The sequence below is a fragment of the Pseudophryne corroboree genome, chromosome 4, assembly GCF_028390025.1.
Source record: "Pseudophryne corroboree isolate aPseCor3 chromosome 4, aPseCor3.hap2, whole genome shotgun sequence".
In the NCBI taxonomy this organism is placed as follows: domain Eukaryota; kingdom Metazoa; phylum Chordata; class Amphibia; order Anura; family Myobatrachidae; genus Pseudophryne; species Pseudophryne corroboree.
Window position 1 is genome coordinate 843,009,432 of NC_086447.1, and position 15,675 is coordinate 843,025,106.

A 15,675-nucleotide genomic window follows, 5' to 3' on the forward strand; every position below is an offset into this window, starting at 1 on the left:
TTTGTACCACTCAAAACGGAGTTGAAATATCTCACGTGGAAGGTGGTCATGCTATTAGCCTTGGCTTCGGCTAGGCGTGTGTCAGAGTTGTCACATAAAAGCCCCTATCTGGTTTTCCATGCGGATAGAGCAGAATTGCGGACCCGTCCACAATTTCTGCCGAAAGTGGTTTCCTCCTTTCATATAAACCAACCTATTGTGGTGCCTGTGGCTACTACTGACTTGGAGGATTCCGAGTTGCTTGATGTGGTCAGGGCTTTGAAGGTTTATGTAGCCAGAACGGCTAGGGTCAGGAAAACAGAGTCTTTGTTTATCCTGTATGCTTCCAACAAGCTTGGTGCTCCTGCTTCAAAGCAAACTATTGCTCGCTGGATCTGTAACACGATTCAGCAGGCTCATTCTGCGGCTGGATTGCTGCTGCCAAAATCAGTTAAGGCCCATTCCACTAGGAAGGTGGGCTCTTCTTGGGCGGCTGCCCGAGGGGTCTCGGCATTACAGCTTTGCCGAGCAGCTACTTGGCCAGGTTCACTTCAAACACTTTTTTGCAAAGTTCTACAAGTTTGATACCCTGGCTGAGGAGGACCTTGTGTTTGCTCAATCGGTGCTGCAGAGTCATCCGCACTCTCCCGCCCGTTTGGGAGCTTTGGTATAATCCCCATGGTCCTTACGGAGTCCCCAGCATCCACTAGGACGTTAGAGAAAATAAGATTTTACTTACCGGTAAATCTATTTCTCGTAGTCCGTAGTGGATGCTGGGCGCCCGTACCAAGTGCGGAATTCTTCTGCAATACTTGTATATAGTTATTGCTTCAATAAGGGTTATGTTATGGTTGCATCAGGGTTGACCTGATGCTCTGTTAATCATACTGTTAACTGGTTGTTTTCACATGTTATACGGTGTGATTGGTGTGGCTGGTATGAATCTTGCCCTGGATTACCAAAATCCTTTCCTTGTACTGTCAGCTCTTCTGGGCACAGTTTCTCTGAGGTCTGGAGGAGGGGCATAGAGGGAGGAGCCAGAGCACACCAGAACCTAAGTTCTTTCTTAAAGTGCCCATGTCTCCTTCGGAGCCCGTCTATCCCCATGGTCCTTACGGAGTCCCCAGCATCCACTACGGACTACGAGAAATAGATTCACCGGTAAGTTAAATCTTATTTTTTTTTTTTATTTGAGCGAGTTAAACTCCATTAAATTCGGATTAATCCGCTCTTCAGTTCACCTCACAGCAAGAGGGGTAAAGATATATATCCTTCCTTTTTGGACGTCCAATATGCGCTAAATCCTCCGTGCACTTGGAAGGGGAAAACATTATATGTGTAACATTTCTGTGAAATGATTCTACAAATGAATTACATTTGTCCAGCTTCTATTTATGGTGAAATCGGACCACATGGTGGAAAGGGAAGTTGTTCTTCCTCCTAATCTCAGTTCACTCTTTTGTGTATAGAAGAGAAAAGAAAAAATAGTGCAATTTGTGCTACAAATGGCTAGCAGTCCAGTGGGACGAATGTAAAACAGACTTTTATTCTGTGTTAAGATTTGTCCAACACATATTAAACCTTAACGCGCATAGGTGGAAATGTATCGGACCTTAGAGAGAGATAAAGTCCCAACACTCAGTTGGTTTGTAGAATTTGATCACATAAACATTAGACACCATATTCTGTTTTCCTTGTATCCGTGGGATTTTCAACTGCGCTGAGGGATTCTGCTGCTCTGAGCTTGGTGAACAATGCAGACGGTCCCTTGTGGCTTTCTTGCATCTCATATTCATATGTGTTGTGATAAAGGTTTGATAATGCATTTTCTGTTCTCGAAACCTTTCCGTGAATGAATATTAATGGGCGATCCATTAAAGGCCTATTTTTGTAAGACCATTTTTTTTTTCAAGGTGTTTTGGGGATTATATTATATGGTAATACTTTATTGCTAAATTGACATTTAGTGAATTGTATGTTAATGGGCTTTAAGGAAGGGGTTAATTCTAAAAGGACACCAAAGACCTACCTTTAGTTTGGTTTACCTTGTAGACTATGTACGTTAATATTGTATGTGGCGCGGAAGGGGGGTGGGGGGCGCGACAGACTTGTCCCTTTTTTATTTTTTATTTTTTTTATGGTGATCTATAACAGTGTGTATACGATTCCACAAAGTCTTACCGAAGTACTAACTGACAGCTGAAACTTGGGTGTGCGTCCGCTTTATATTATCATTGCGCAAGTAAACAAGGTACACCAAAGTAAAGTCCTTTTCAGTCTTACATTTACTATTAATGCATTGAACTTTTTTGGATGCTGCTTATTCAGTGCAAAGAAACATCACGTTGCCTATGGATACTGAATTAATCAATGGCCATTGAAGTGATGTTTTTTTTGTATGTGACTTTTAACTGATTTGGGTTGTTTGTTGCAACTGATAACTTTCATCTACTTTGCCAGATGGCGTTGAAACAGTGGATTCCGGATGGCTGACATGTCAGACTGAGCTTAGATTACGTCTACATTATTCTGAAAAACAGCCTGTTTCTATATCCAAGAAAAAATTTAAAAAGTCTAGGTTTAGGTATGGTGATAAACTGGTCTTGCTTTTTCCAGAGCATTGCCACCTTCTTTAGCTAATGCTGTTTGTACAGATACTAGTGTAACCATGTTACTCGCAGGTTGGAGTACTTCTCGCCTGGTACTTGCTCATTAGCCATTAACTGAGCAGTAGGGGGGCACTGTGTTCAGACGGTGGAGATTTCCCACACCTGCCTTAGATATAAGATTTAACACCGGTTTTTAAATAACACGTTTTCAACAAGGATCAGGCAAACACATCGGTTGCATGATTATTTGCAACAAAAGTATTCCTTTAAAAATCAACCTGTCACCCGGTTCTCTTTGTTAAGTAGCCAAATCCTCTGTTAGGAAGTAAATAAATCCCACTCCCTTAGTGGGCCTGAGATTGGGGCAGATAAAAAGCATACAGGGCATCCATCCCCCACCGGCCTCCTGCTCCACGGTACTTAAGATTGTGGCGCTCTGATGAGAAGCGTGCAACAACATCGACCTTGGGTGATTTGCAGGCTGGGCGGCTTCGCATCACAAATCTCTGAGCCTCTCACTATGCTTTGAATGACCTTTAATAAAAATAGACTTTAAAGATATATTTTTTGCTGGGTGGATGCAGACTGTTTTTTTTTTAAACTGAACCAACATCTTAACAATATGACAATTCACGAGTAGCTACAGTGGTACCATATGTTGGTCCTTTTTTATAGTGTATTTGTGGATCCAACTTTGTAACTAAGTTTTATGGAGATCGGGCCTATAATTTTCCACTTTTGCTCAAGCACATTCTAAAATCTTGTCCACAGTTAGTAAATCTAAAGGACTCCTGATAAGTGTAGTGAAATAAGAATAACCTTTCTAAATCTTTGACTATAGCGTCACTGCAGTAACTCCATGTACGAGGCAACACCTTTTGGCACAGGCTTAATATTTATGTTCAGCTCTACAGTCACCACCTTTGTTGACTGGAAGCTGCTGTACAACCTTCTCTTGCACTGAATTTTTACTGCATTTTATATGCTAATTATAATTAAAGTTACATAATGGGAATGTTTTCCCTTTTCTATACTAATCCAGATATCAAAAAGTATGAGTTAATCCGCATAGTGAATGTTTGCTTTATCATATAACTGAGGCAGCCAGACTGACTCAAGTCAATTCTGTAAATCCAGTGGGGTAGGCTTTCTCATCTGTAATTATAATCCAGTAAGGTAAGACGATGCCTTTTTTATTTTTTTTATTTAAATGGAAACTAGTTAAAGATGCAATCCCCCATAAAACTTCTTAGATATTGCTTGTTGTATTGCTCTATGGCTTTCCATGCAAGAACGTGTCTTAACTGGAGCATTTGATTGAGCTCTCAAGGCTGTTCATTAGGAGAGTGTAACCTGTTCTCTAAGTCGGAGCCAGTCGGTCACACATCTCCTCAGTGGTCACATTTATAGCTGAAAGGGCAGGAGTGTGAGGTGAACTACGAACTTGAATACTGAGAAAAGTTATAGTGCAAGTAGTACATCATTCAACTCTACCAGCGGGATTTAATGGCGTCCGAGATGGCCGGAGGTGCGGCATGCCCCTTTTAAAGAAATGTCTGAGATCTGGCGGCATCCAGCACATCCGGTGATCTCGGAGGTCATTACATACTGCCCCATATGTCCCCTATGTTAAGTTTTTGTGGGATTGCATCTTTAGTAGCAAATTTACGCACAAATAATTAAATGGAGAATAAATTATTGCCGCCTCAGCTCCTAGTGTATGGCCATATTACCCTGTAGACCAGAATAGCATACCATGAGCAATTCCAAGTGGAGACCTCCATTTAGGGTCTCCTGTTAATCAGATATCTGATCCATTCTTTTGGGAACTGTCTCATTTAGGAGTCCAAAGCAATGACACTGATTCTTTGGGTCCAACCAGGGGTGCTAAGAATAGGGTGAGGCAGGTAAACATAGAAACATAGAATTTGACGGCAGATAAGAACAACTTGGCCCATCTAGTCTGCCCCTTTTACTTTTTATCCTTTAGGTAATCTCAACCCTTTTTGAACCTTAATTCTTTGTAAGGATATTCATATGCCTATCCCAAGCATGTTTAAATTGCTCTACAGTCTTAGCCTCTACCACCTCTGATGGGAGGCTATTCCACTTATCCACTACCCTTTCTGTGACTAGGTACTAATAACTCTGGCCCAGTCCCATCATGGGGGGCCTGGCCAGCCATGGAGGCAGGAAAGTTTGCCCCTTCTTAGTGAAATTGTCTTCATAAAGGGCATGGCCATGCTTCATTCTAGGTTGCACCCTCTCTAGTAACAGGGGCTTGCTTGATGTCTCGGCGGCCTTGGTCCCTACAGGAAAAAATGTTCAAGCACCGCTGTGCTATACTGTACAAACAGCATTACAAAATAACAATAAATACCCAAAGGAGTTTGCTGCAAAAGTTTTGTGCTCATGTTGCAGTAAATTGGGGTTCTAGGAGGACTAGACTAAGATGATGATATTATGAGGCCGATTCACTTAGCGGGTTGACTTGTATGATCTGTTTTCCCAGGTAGAGTGCATGGAGCTAATCCGTGATAGATCCGCGAGTAGCTAGCATGCTGCAGTTAACATTAATTTTGGCTTGCACGTCTAGAGGGGTTGGGTATGCGTGACCAGTGGTCAGGAGACCGCCGGTCACCATACAGACGCTGGCATCTAGATGGGCGGCGGGGACAGTGGGGCAAGCGCAACGAAGTCCCTTGCGGGCTCGGTGGTGAGCTGTGCTCGCAAACAGGTTTTATTCCTACTCTATGGGTGTCGTGGACACCCATAAGTGGGATTAGTCCTTGTTAGTCGGCATGCCGACTGCGGGACTGTAAGGGAGCGGGTTTCCGGCATCTGTGTTGTGACCGGCGGTTTCCTGACTGCCGGTCACGTTAATACCTCCCCTCTAGAGGGTGCATGGAGAACTGAGCATCAAGTGCAGCCCCAGCGGCTTCTTGCGGGTTGATTGCAGGTCTGTAAATCAATAGCTGCGGGCACTTCACACTGGGGAACAATCTGTGCGAGTCTACAGCGGCTAACTGAATTGGTCCCTGTGCTTTTTTTAAGTACCAGTATAAAATAAAGGTGACTTAATCTAGATTTTGAGTAGTCTGGGATTTTCTCAAGTTTCTCTCAAATGACATTGTCTGCTTACCATACAAAGCAACATAGACGCTCTATGTTGCTTTGTATGGGAGGGGGGATATTTATGAAGCTGGTGCTCATCTGTGTGAACGGTCCAAGGGTGCAGATTTGATATCTTAAATTTCTTTTTCATCCACTAGGGGTCACTGGAGTACTCTTGGGATATGGACGGTTTCCGTAGGAACAGGGCACTGAATATTTAAATTTAGAACACTCCACCCCTCCATATCCCCGAGTACCTCAGTGTTTTTTCTGTGCTCGAAGTAGCAACAGGTCGTTTGTGGCTGGGTCCACAATTCTTTTGAATTTTTGTTTTAAGATTTTAATTTTTTTTTTCACATCCCTTTTCCCCTTCCAAAAGGCAGGGTCAGGGATAGTGCAAGCTGCTGATAGCAGCAGTGGCGTGTCGGTCCTCACTGAATGAGCTCCCTCACAGCCACACACAGATCCTCCTGCACAGGCTGGCCGGCGCTTGTACAGAAGCCCCGTCGGAGCCTCATCACACGCTGCAGGAGTGAAGGTATGTGAACGGGGCGGTCAGCTCCCGCTGCCGCCCCGAGGTGTGGGGACATTGTTATGCACCGGGATCCCTCTGCAGACGCCCGCCGCCGGCTCCGGCCGCCGCCGCTGCTCTGCCCGCTCACGCTGCTCCGGCCCCCACCGCTGTACTCCCGCTGCTCACAGCGCTTGATACCCGGCTCCCGCTGCTCACAGCACTTCACGATCCCCGCTCTCTGTCTATCTGTCATTGCGCCCGATACCTGGCTCCCGCTGGCGGCCCCACACGCTGCGCTGCCCGCCGCTCTGCATCTGAAAGAGCATGCAGGGGGAAGAGGGGGCATTACCTCACGGAGGGGGGCAATAAACAGAGATAGATAACAGAGGGGCAATAGAAGGGGGCAATACAGCGGCATAAGATAAACCTGCAGCAACAGCAGATGCTAGGCTGCAGGGGTATTTACACAGGCTTTCATAGTAACTGCACTGTGATTCTATGTGAGAGCATGGCAGCCATTTTTAACCATGCTTCCTGTGTCTTCCTCTGTGATTCCAGAACATTCCAGTACTACATCTCTACTCCACCGGAGGCACAGGGGTGTTAGAGGGAATTTGGGATCACATTACATAGTACTGGCCACGTGTACTGCACTTGCCCAGATATATATATATATATATATATATATATATATATATATATATATAGAGACACCTTAGTACTATTTTACTGAGTCGTGCAAGTGTCTGTGTTTTGTGTATTGTATTGTATTGTCTGTCGCCATAATGAGTAAGGCACCAGCAAAAACTAAAAAGCATAATTGCAAAGTCTGTAGCAGTGTGTTACCGGATGGATCTACCACATGTACAGTATGTTTTGTGGATTCGGTTCAGAATACAATTTCTGCTCCGGTTTTAAAGCCAAATTTCCTCCCCGAAACCCTCCTTGGGAAATGCTAGCCAATGTACTGGCTGGGTTGCAATCAGAATTGACCGCCGCTCGACAGGAGCGGGAAACTGCAAGATCTGAGTCTAGGGTGAGACCGCCAGAATTACCAGAGGCCTCTCAGCCTTGCGAAAGGTCCAAATCCATTTTGGGTAGAGGGGATAAATTTCATATGTCTTATGATTTACCAGTTTCTGCTATGTTGCATTCTGACGATTCCATGCCAGACCTCACGGCACAAGAGGGTGAGGAGGGCGAAGTGGAGTCAGATGGTGAGGATTTTAACAGCTCCGGCATTGATAATCTCATCAGAGCGGTGCGTCAGTCTCTGAAGTTTACAGAAACTGAGGAGCCTCTCACAAATGATCAGGTTGTCTTTACTAAACGACAAAGAACTCCAATAAGTTTTCCTGTGTCGGAGTCTCTTAATAAGATGTTAGTGGAAACACGACAGGCTCCAGATAAACGGTTTTCTCTGACGTCCTAAGTGGATGCTGGGACTCCGTAAGGACCATGGGGAATAGCGGCTCCGCAGGAGACTGGGCACAACTAAAGAAAGCTTTAGGACTACCTGGTGTGCACTGGCTCCTCCCACTATGACCCTCCTCCAGACCTCAGTTAGAATCTTGTGCCCGGCTGAGCTGGATGCACACTAGGGGCTCTCCTGAGCTCCTAGAAAGAAAGTATATTTTAGGTTTTTTATTTTACAGTGAGATCTGCTGGCAACAGACTCACTGCAGCGAGGGACTAAGGGGAGAAGAAGCGAACCTACCTAACTGGTGGTAGTTTGGGCTTCTTAGGCTACTGGACACCATTAGCTCCAGAGGGATCGACCACAGGACCCGACCTCGATGTTCGGTCCCGGAGCCGCGCCGCCGGCCCCCTTACAGAGCCAGAAGCAAGAAGTGTTCCGGAAAATCGGCGGCAGAAGACTTCTGTCTTCAACAAGGTAGCGCACAGCACTGCAGCTGTGCGCCATTGCTCCTCATGCACACCTCACACTCCGGTCACTGATGGGTGCAGGGCGCTGGTGGGGGGGCGCCCTGAGGGCAATATAATACACCTTGGCTGGCAAATCATCACAATATATAGTCCCAGGGCTATATATGTGATAAATTACCCCTGCCAGAATCCATGAAAAAAGCGGGAGAAAAGTCAGCCGAAAATGGGGCGGGGCTATCTCCCTCAGCACACTGGCGCCATTTTTTCTTCACAGTGCAGCTGGAAGACAGCTCCCCAGGCTCTCCCCTGTAGTTTTCAGGCTCAAAGGGTTAAAAAGAGAGGGGGGGCACTAAATTTAGGCGCAATATGTGTATACAAGCAGCTATTGGGGGAAAAATCACTCAGTTATAGTGTTAATCCCTGCATTATATAGCGCTCTGGTGTGTGCTGGCATACTCTCTCTCTGTCTCCCCAAAGGACTTTGTGGGGTCCTGTCCTCAGTCAGAGCATTCCCTGTGTGTGTGCGGTGTGTCGGTACGGCTGTGTCGACATGTTGGATGAGGAAGGTTACGTGAAGGCGGAGCAGAGGCCGATAAATGTGATGTCACCCCCTGTGGTGCCGACACCAGAGTGGATGGATAGGTGGAAGGTATTAACCGACAATGTCAACTCCTTACATAAAAGGCTGGATGACGTAACAGCTGTGGGACAGCCGGCTTCTCAGCCCGCGCCTGCCCAGGCGTCTCAAAGGCCATCAGGGGCTCAAAAAAACGCCCGTTACCTCAGATGGCAGACACAGATGTCGACACGGAGTCTGACTCCAGTGTCGACGAGGTTGAGACATATACACAATCCACTAGGAACATCCGTTGCATGATCTCGGCAATGAAAAATGTGTTACACATTTCTGACATGAACCCAAGTACCACATAAAAGGGGTTTTATTTTTGGGGAGGAAAAGCAGCCAGTGTTTTGTTCCCCCATCAGATGAGTGAATGAAGTGTGTAAAGAAGCGTGGGTTCCCCCGATAAGAAACTGGTAATTTCTAAAAAGTTACTGCTGGCGTACCCTTTCCCGCCAGAGGAGATATCCCCTAGGGTGGATAAGGCGCTCACACGTTTGTCAAAAAAGGTGGCACTGCCGTCTTAGGATACGGCCACTTTGAAGGAGCCTGCTGATAAAAAGCAGGAGGCTATCCTGAAGTCTGTATATACACACTCGGGTACTATACTGAGACCTGCAATTGCCTCAGCATAAATAGTGCTGCTGCAGCGTGGTCTATCAGATAATATTAATACCCTAGACAGGGATAATATTTTGCTAACATAGAGCATATTAAAGACGTCGTCTTATATATGAAGGATGCACAGAGGGATATTTTGCCGGCTGGCATCCAGAATTAATGCAATGTCCATTCTGCCAGGAGGGTATTAGAGACCCGGCAGTGGACAGGTGATGCTGCCTTTAAAAGGCACATGGAGATTCTGCCTTATAAGGGTGAGGAATTGTTTGGGGATGGTCTCTGGGACCTCGTATCCACAGCAACAGCTGGGAAGAAAATTTTTTTACCTCAGGTTTCCTCACAGCCTAAGAAAGCACCGTATTTTCAGGTACAGTCCTTTCGGCTTCAGAAAGGCAAGCGGGTCAAAGGCGCTTCCTTTCTGCACAGAGACAAGGGAAGAAGGAAAAAGCTGCACCAGACAGCCAGTTCCCAGGATCAAAAATCTTCCCCCGCTTCCTCTGAGTCCACCGCATGACGCTGGGGCTCCACAGGTGGAGACGGGTGCGGTGGGGGCGCGTCTCGGGAACTTCAGGGACCAGTGGGCTTGCCCACAGGTGGATCCCTAGGTTCTGCAAGTAGTATCACAGGGATACAGGCTGGAGTTCGAGGCGACTCCCCCTCGCCGTTACTTCACATCAGCCTTGCCTGCTCCCCTCGTAGAAAGGGAGGTAGTACTGGCGGCAATTCACAAGCTGTACTTCCAGCAGGTGAAATCAAGGTACCCCTTCTTCAACAAGGCCGGGGTTACTATTCGAAAAATGTTGTGGTACCGAAACCAGACGGTTCGGTGAGACCCATTCTAAAATTGAAATCCTTGAACACTTATATACGAAGGTTCAAGTTCAAAATGGAATCGCTCAGGGCGATTATTGCAAGCCTGGAGAATTTCATGGTATCACTGGACATCAAGGATGCTTACCTGCATGTCCCTATTTACCCTCTTCACCAGGAGTACCTCAAAAATGTGGTACAGGATTGTCATTACCAATTCCAGACGTTGCCGTTGGTCTGTCCCCGGCACCGAGGGTATTTACCAAAGTAATGGCCGAAATAATTATCCCGTACTTGGACGATCTCCTTATACAGGCGAGGTCCAGGGAGCAGTTGTTCGTCGGAGTAGCACTATCTTAGGAAGTGCTACAACAGCACGGCTGGATTCTGAATATTCCAAAGTCGCAGCTGGTTCCTACGACGCGTCTACTGTTCCTGGGTATGGTTCTGGACATAGAACAGGATAAAAAGGGTTTCTCCCGGAGGAGAAGTCCAAGGAGTTGTCGTCTCGAGACAGAGACCTCCTAATACACATACAGGTGTCGGTGCATCAATGCACGCGAGCCCTGGGAAAGATGGTAGCTTCTTACGAAGAAATTCCATTCGCCAGGTCCCATGCAAGGATCTTCCAGTGGGATCTGTTGGACAAGTGGTCCGGGTCGCATCTTCAGATGCATCGGCGGATAACCCTGTCTCCAAGGGCCAGGGTGTCGCTGTTGTGGTGGCTGCAGAGTGCTCATCTTCTAGGGGGCCGCAGATTCGGCATACAGGACTGGGTCCTGGTGACCACGGATGCCAGCCTTCGAGGCTGGGGGGCAGTCACACAGGGAAGAAACTTCCAAGGACTATGGAAAAGTCAGGAGACTTCCCTACACATAAATATTCTGGAACTAAGGTACATTTACAATGCCCTAAGTCAGGCTAGACCCCTGCTTCAACACCGGCCGGTGCTGATCCAGTCAGACAACATCACGGCGGTCGCTCATGTAAACCGACAGGGCGGCACAAGAAGCAGGATGGCGATTGCAGAAGCCACAAGGATTCTCCGATGGGTGGAAAATCATGTGTTAGCACTGTCAGCAGTGTTCATTCCCGGAGTGGACAACTGAGAAGCAGACTTTCTCAGCAGACACGACCTCCACCTGGGAGAGTGAGGACTTCATCCAGAAGTCTTCCAAATGATTGTACACCGTTGGGAAAGGCCACAGGTGGACATGATGGCGTCCCGCCTCAACAAAAAGCTACAAAGATATTGCGCCTGGTCACGGGACCCTCAGGCGATAGCTGTGGACGCTCTGGTAACACCGTGGGTGTACCAGTCGGTGTATGTGTTCCCTTCTCTGCCTTTCTTACCCAGGGTAATGAGAATAATAAGAAGGAGAGGAGTAAGAACTATACTTATTGTTCCGGATTGGCCAAGAAGAGCTTGGTACCCAGAACTCCAAGAAATGATCTCAGAGGACCCATGGCCTCTGCCGCTCAGATAGAACCTGCTGCAGCAGGGGGCCTGTCTGTTCCAAGACGTACCGCGGCTGCGTTTGACGGCATGGCGGTTGAACGCCGGATCCTGAAGGAAAGGGGCTTTCCGGAGGAAGTTATCCCTACGCCTATTAAAGCTAGGAAAGAAGTGAACGCAAACCATTATCACCGCATATGGCGGAAATATGTTGCCTGCTGTGAGTCCAGGAAGGCCCCAAAGGAGGAATTTCAGCTAGGTCGATTTCTGTACTTCCTACAGCCAAAGGTGTCTATGGGCCTAAAATTGGGTTCCATTAAGGTCCAGATTTCGGCTCTATCGATTTTCTTCCAAAATAGAACTGGCTTCACTGCCTGAAGTTCAGACTTTTGTTAAGGGAGTGCTGCATAGTCAGCCCCCGTTTGTGCCTCCAGGGGCACCGTGGGATCTCAACGTGGTGTTGGATTTCCTGAAGTCGCATTGGGTTGAGCCACTTAAATCCGTGGAGCTACAATACCTCACGTGGAAAGTGGTCATGCTGTGGGCCTTGGCGTCGGCCAGGCGTGTATCAGAATTGGCGGCTTTGTCATGCAAAAGCCCTTATCTGATTTTTTTTTTATATGGATAAGGCGGAATTGAGGACTCGTTCCCAATTCCTTCCTAAGGTGGTATCAGTTTTTCATGTGAACCAACCTATTGTGGTGCCTGCGGCTACTTGGGACTTGGAGGATTCCAAGTTACTGGACGTAGTCAGGGCCCTGAAAATATGTTTCCAGGACGGCTGGAGTCAGGAATACTGACTCGCTATTTATCCTGTATGCACCCAACAAGCTGGGTGCTTCTGCTTCTAAGCAGACTATTGCCCGCTGGATCTGTAGCACGATTCAACTTGCACATTCTGCGGCTGGACTGCCGCACCCTAAATCTGTAAAAGCCCATTCCACGAGGAAAGTGGGCTCTTCTTGGGCGGCTGCCCGAGGGGTCTCGGCTTTACAAATTTGCCGAGCTGTTACTTGGTCGGGTTCAAACATTTTTGCAAGAGTCTACAAGTTTGATACCCTTGCTGAGGAGGACCTAGAGTTTGCTCATTCGGTGCTGCAGAGTCATCCGCACTCTCCCGTCCGTTTGGGAGCTTTGGTATAATCCCCATGGTCCTTACGGAGTCCCAGCATCCACTTAGGACGTCAGAGAAAATAAGAATTTACTCACCGGTAATTCTATTTCTCGTAGTCCGTAGTGGATGCTGGGCGCCCATCCCAAGTGTGGATTGTCTGCAATACTTGTATATAGTTATTGCCTAACTAAAGGGTTATTGTTGAGCCATCTGTTGAGAGGCTCAGTTATATTTCATACTGTTAACTGGGTATAGTATCACGAGTTATACGGTGTGATTGGTGTGGCTGGTATGAGTCTTACCCGGGATTCAAAATCCTTCCTTATTGTGTCAGCTCTTCCGGGCACAGTATCCTAACTGAGGTCTGGAGGAGGGTCATAGTGGGAGGAGCCAGTGCACACCAGGTAGTCCTAACGCTATTCCCCATGGTCCTTACGGAGTCCCAGCATCCACTACGGACTACGAGAAATAGATTTACCGGTGAGTAAAATCTTATTTTCTATACCTCGCAAATTTAAGTCTAGTTACCCGTTTCCAGATTCTGTGACATGTACATGGGAGAATCCACCAATAGTTGATTCGTCAGTGTCGAAGCTTACAAAGAAATTAACCATACCAGTGCCAGCGGCTACTACGCTTAAAGACCCTTCAGATCGCAAAATAGAAACTATGCTAAAGTCCATGTATGTAGCAGCAGGAGTGCTGCTGAGACCTGGCTTGGTTGGTATCTGGGTCACTAAGGCGCTCATAGTATGGATAACAGAACTTAAGTCTGCCTTACACGAACACCTTGTACTTCTTGCTGATCAAATGTGTGAGGCTGCAGAGTATCTCTGTACAGCTTCTACTGACGTCTGTCAGCTCACTTCTCGTATTTCATCGTCCGCTAGTTACGGCACGACGAGCACTCTGGCTGCGTGCTTGGCAAGTGGAGGCAGAGGTCAAACGAGGTATAGAGGCGTTACCTTACGATGGCAAGAAGTTGTTTGGTCCTGAATTGGACACATGGATTGCTGAGGCTACGGGAGGAAAGTCTGTTTTCTTACCATTGCCTCCACCGGTACCAAGAAGGAGGTACTCTGGACCTTCGTTCAAATCCTATAGACCTCAGTCCTTTCGAGGACGTGGCAGAGGAACAGCCACGCCTGGTGGACGTGGTTTCCAACAAACCAACACAAGTCGTCAGGACGCTAAGGTTACCGACAAGCCAGTGGGATGACGGGCTCCCAGCCCATCTCAGTTCTCCGATTGTGGGAGCACGCCTTTAGACGTTCCAGTTGGCGTGGTTCCAGACATCCGCGGATGGGTGGATCCGCAATTTAGTGTTAAAAGGTTACAAAATAGAGTTCGACTGTCTTCCGCCACTGCGGTTTTTCAAGACAGGATTGCCTCTGTCGGACGACAAGAGGGCGGTTCTGCAAATTGCTATTCAGTCCCTACTGGATTCAGCAGTTTTGATTCCGGTCTCTGTACACCAACAGGGTCAGGGTTATTATTCCAGTCTGTTTGTGGTACCGAAGCCGGATGGCTCAGTCAGACCAATATTGAACTTAAAGGGTCTCAATCGGTACGTAACTTACTACAGATTCAAGATGGAATCTCTGCGTTCCGTGATTGCGGGTTTAGAGCCAAAGGAATTCATGATTGCGCTAGATCTCAAGGATGCGTACTTACACATTCCGATTTGGCAGCCTCATCAGAGATTCTTGCGGTTTGCAATACGCCAGAACCATTACCAGTTTCAGGCTCTACCGTTTGGCCTATCGTCAGCGCCTCGGGTGTTCACCAAAGTGATGTCTGTGATGATAGCTCATCTCAGATCCCTGGGAGTGACAATAGTTCCGTATTTAGACGATCTGCTCATCAAAGCCCCGTCTCAACACATACTTCTCCAACATGCGCTGCTAACGTACAATGTACTGGTTCACCACGGTTGGATTGTCAACTTCAAGAAATCACATCTAATTCCATCTCAACGCCTTCAATTCCTAGGTATTATTTTCGATACGGTCAATCAAAGAATTTACCTACCACAACAGAAAGTACAGATTCTACGCCATCTGGTACAATTAGTGCTCAAGCCACGCACAGTGTCGGTACATTTGTGCATTCGCCTCTTAGGCACAATGGTGGCAGCTTTCGAAGCGCTTCAGTTGGGAAGATTTCACTCGCGTCCATTTCAACTGGATGTACTCGCACAGTGGTCGGGCTCGCATCTGCAGATTCACCACAGGGTGAGGTTGTCGCCAAGGGCAAGGGTGTCTCTGCTCTGGTGGCTCAAGGAACACAATCTAACCGTAGGGAGACTGTTCGGCGGCTGGAATTGGATAATTCTAACGACGGACGCCAGTCTCAGAGGTTGGGGAGCTGTAGTTCAAAATTGTCAGCTCCAGGGTCTCTGGGCGGATCACGAGAGATTGCTGTCTATAAATGTCCTGGAACTCCGCGCAATTTACAATGCGTTATGTCAAAGTCAGAAAAATATCACTATGCACACTGCCATATTTGCACCTCATACATGTCCGCTCTGCGCATGCGTACGCTCTCCCGTGCGTGCGCATACCCGCTGTTACGTGCACCCGCAGGCGCACGGGATGTGCATTTACGGTAGAGTTTATGTGTGCGTAGCGTGCGACTCAATCGTTACATATTTTAACCATATAATGTATTTTGTAGATCATGGTCCCTTTGATAGATTCTGAAAGTTTAGTTAATGTAGCATGTTCATGGACAGAGAGATCCCTCTTTGTCTGATACAAAGGGTCAGACAAGGATTATACAGTGGTGTTTAGTATCCATCGGAAGAGTATTTAATTAGCAATATTCCGGTGTTGGTTTGAAGCGAATTAATCGCTCGTGCGAATAGTTATGGACATAAGAAGTTTATGTCCATTTACTATTATTTGCACTTATCCATGCGGCGGGAAACCTAGTTTCCCACCCACCTGA

General features: G+C 47.1%; 1 protein-coding gene across 4 annotated transcripts in view; it reads left to right on the forward strand.

Moving 5' to 3' along the window:
* The window catches only part of GPCPD1 (glycerophosphocholine phosphodiesterase 1), a 111,628-nt gene that overhangs the window by 48,525 nt on the left and 47,428 nt on the right, over positions 1-15,675 (forward strand). For all 4 annotated transcript variants that reach the window (XM_063918604.1, XM_063918605.1, XM_063918602.1 and 1 more), the window contains exon 7: positions 2,440-2,563. In XM_063918604.1, coding sequence (XP_063774674.1) covers positions 2,440-2,563 — 124 coding nt within the window. The remainder of the gene's footprint in view (positions 1-2,439; positions 2,564-15,675) is intronic.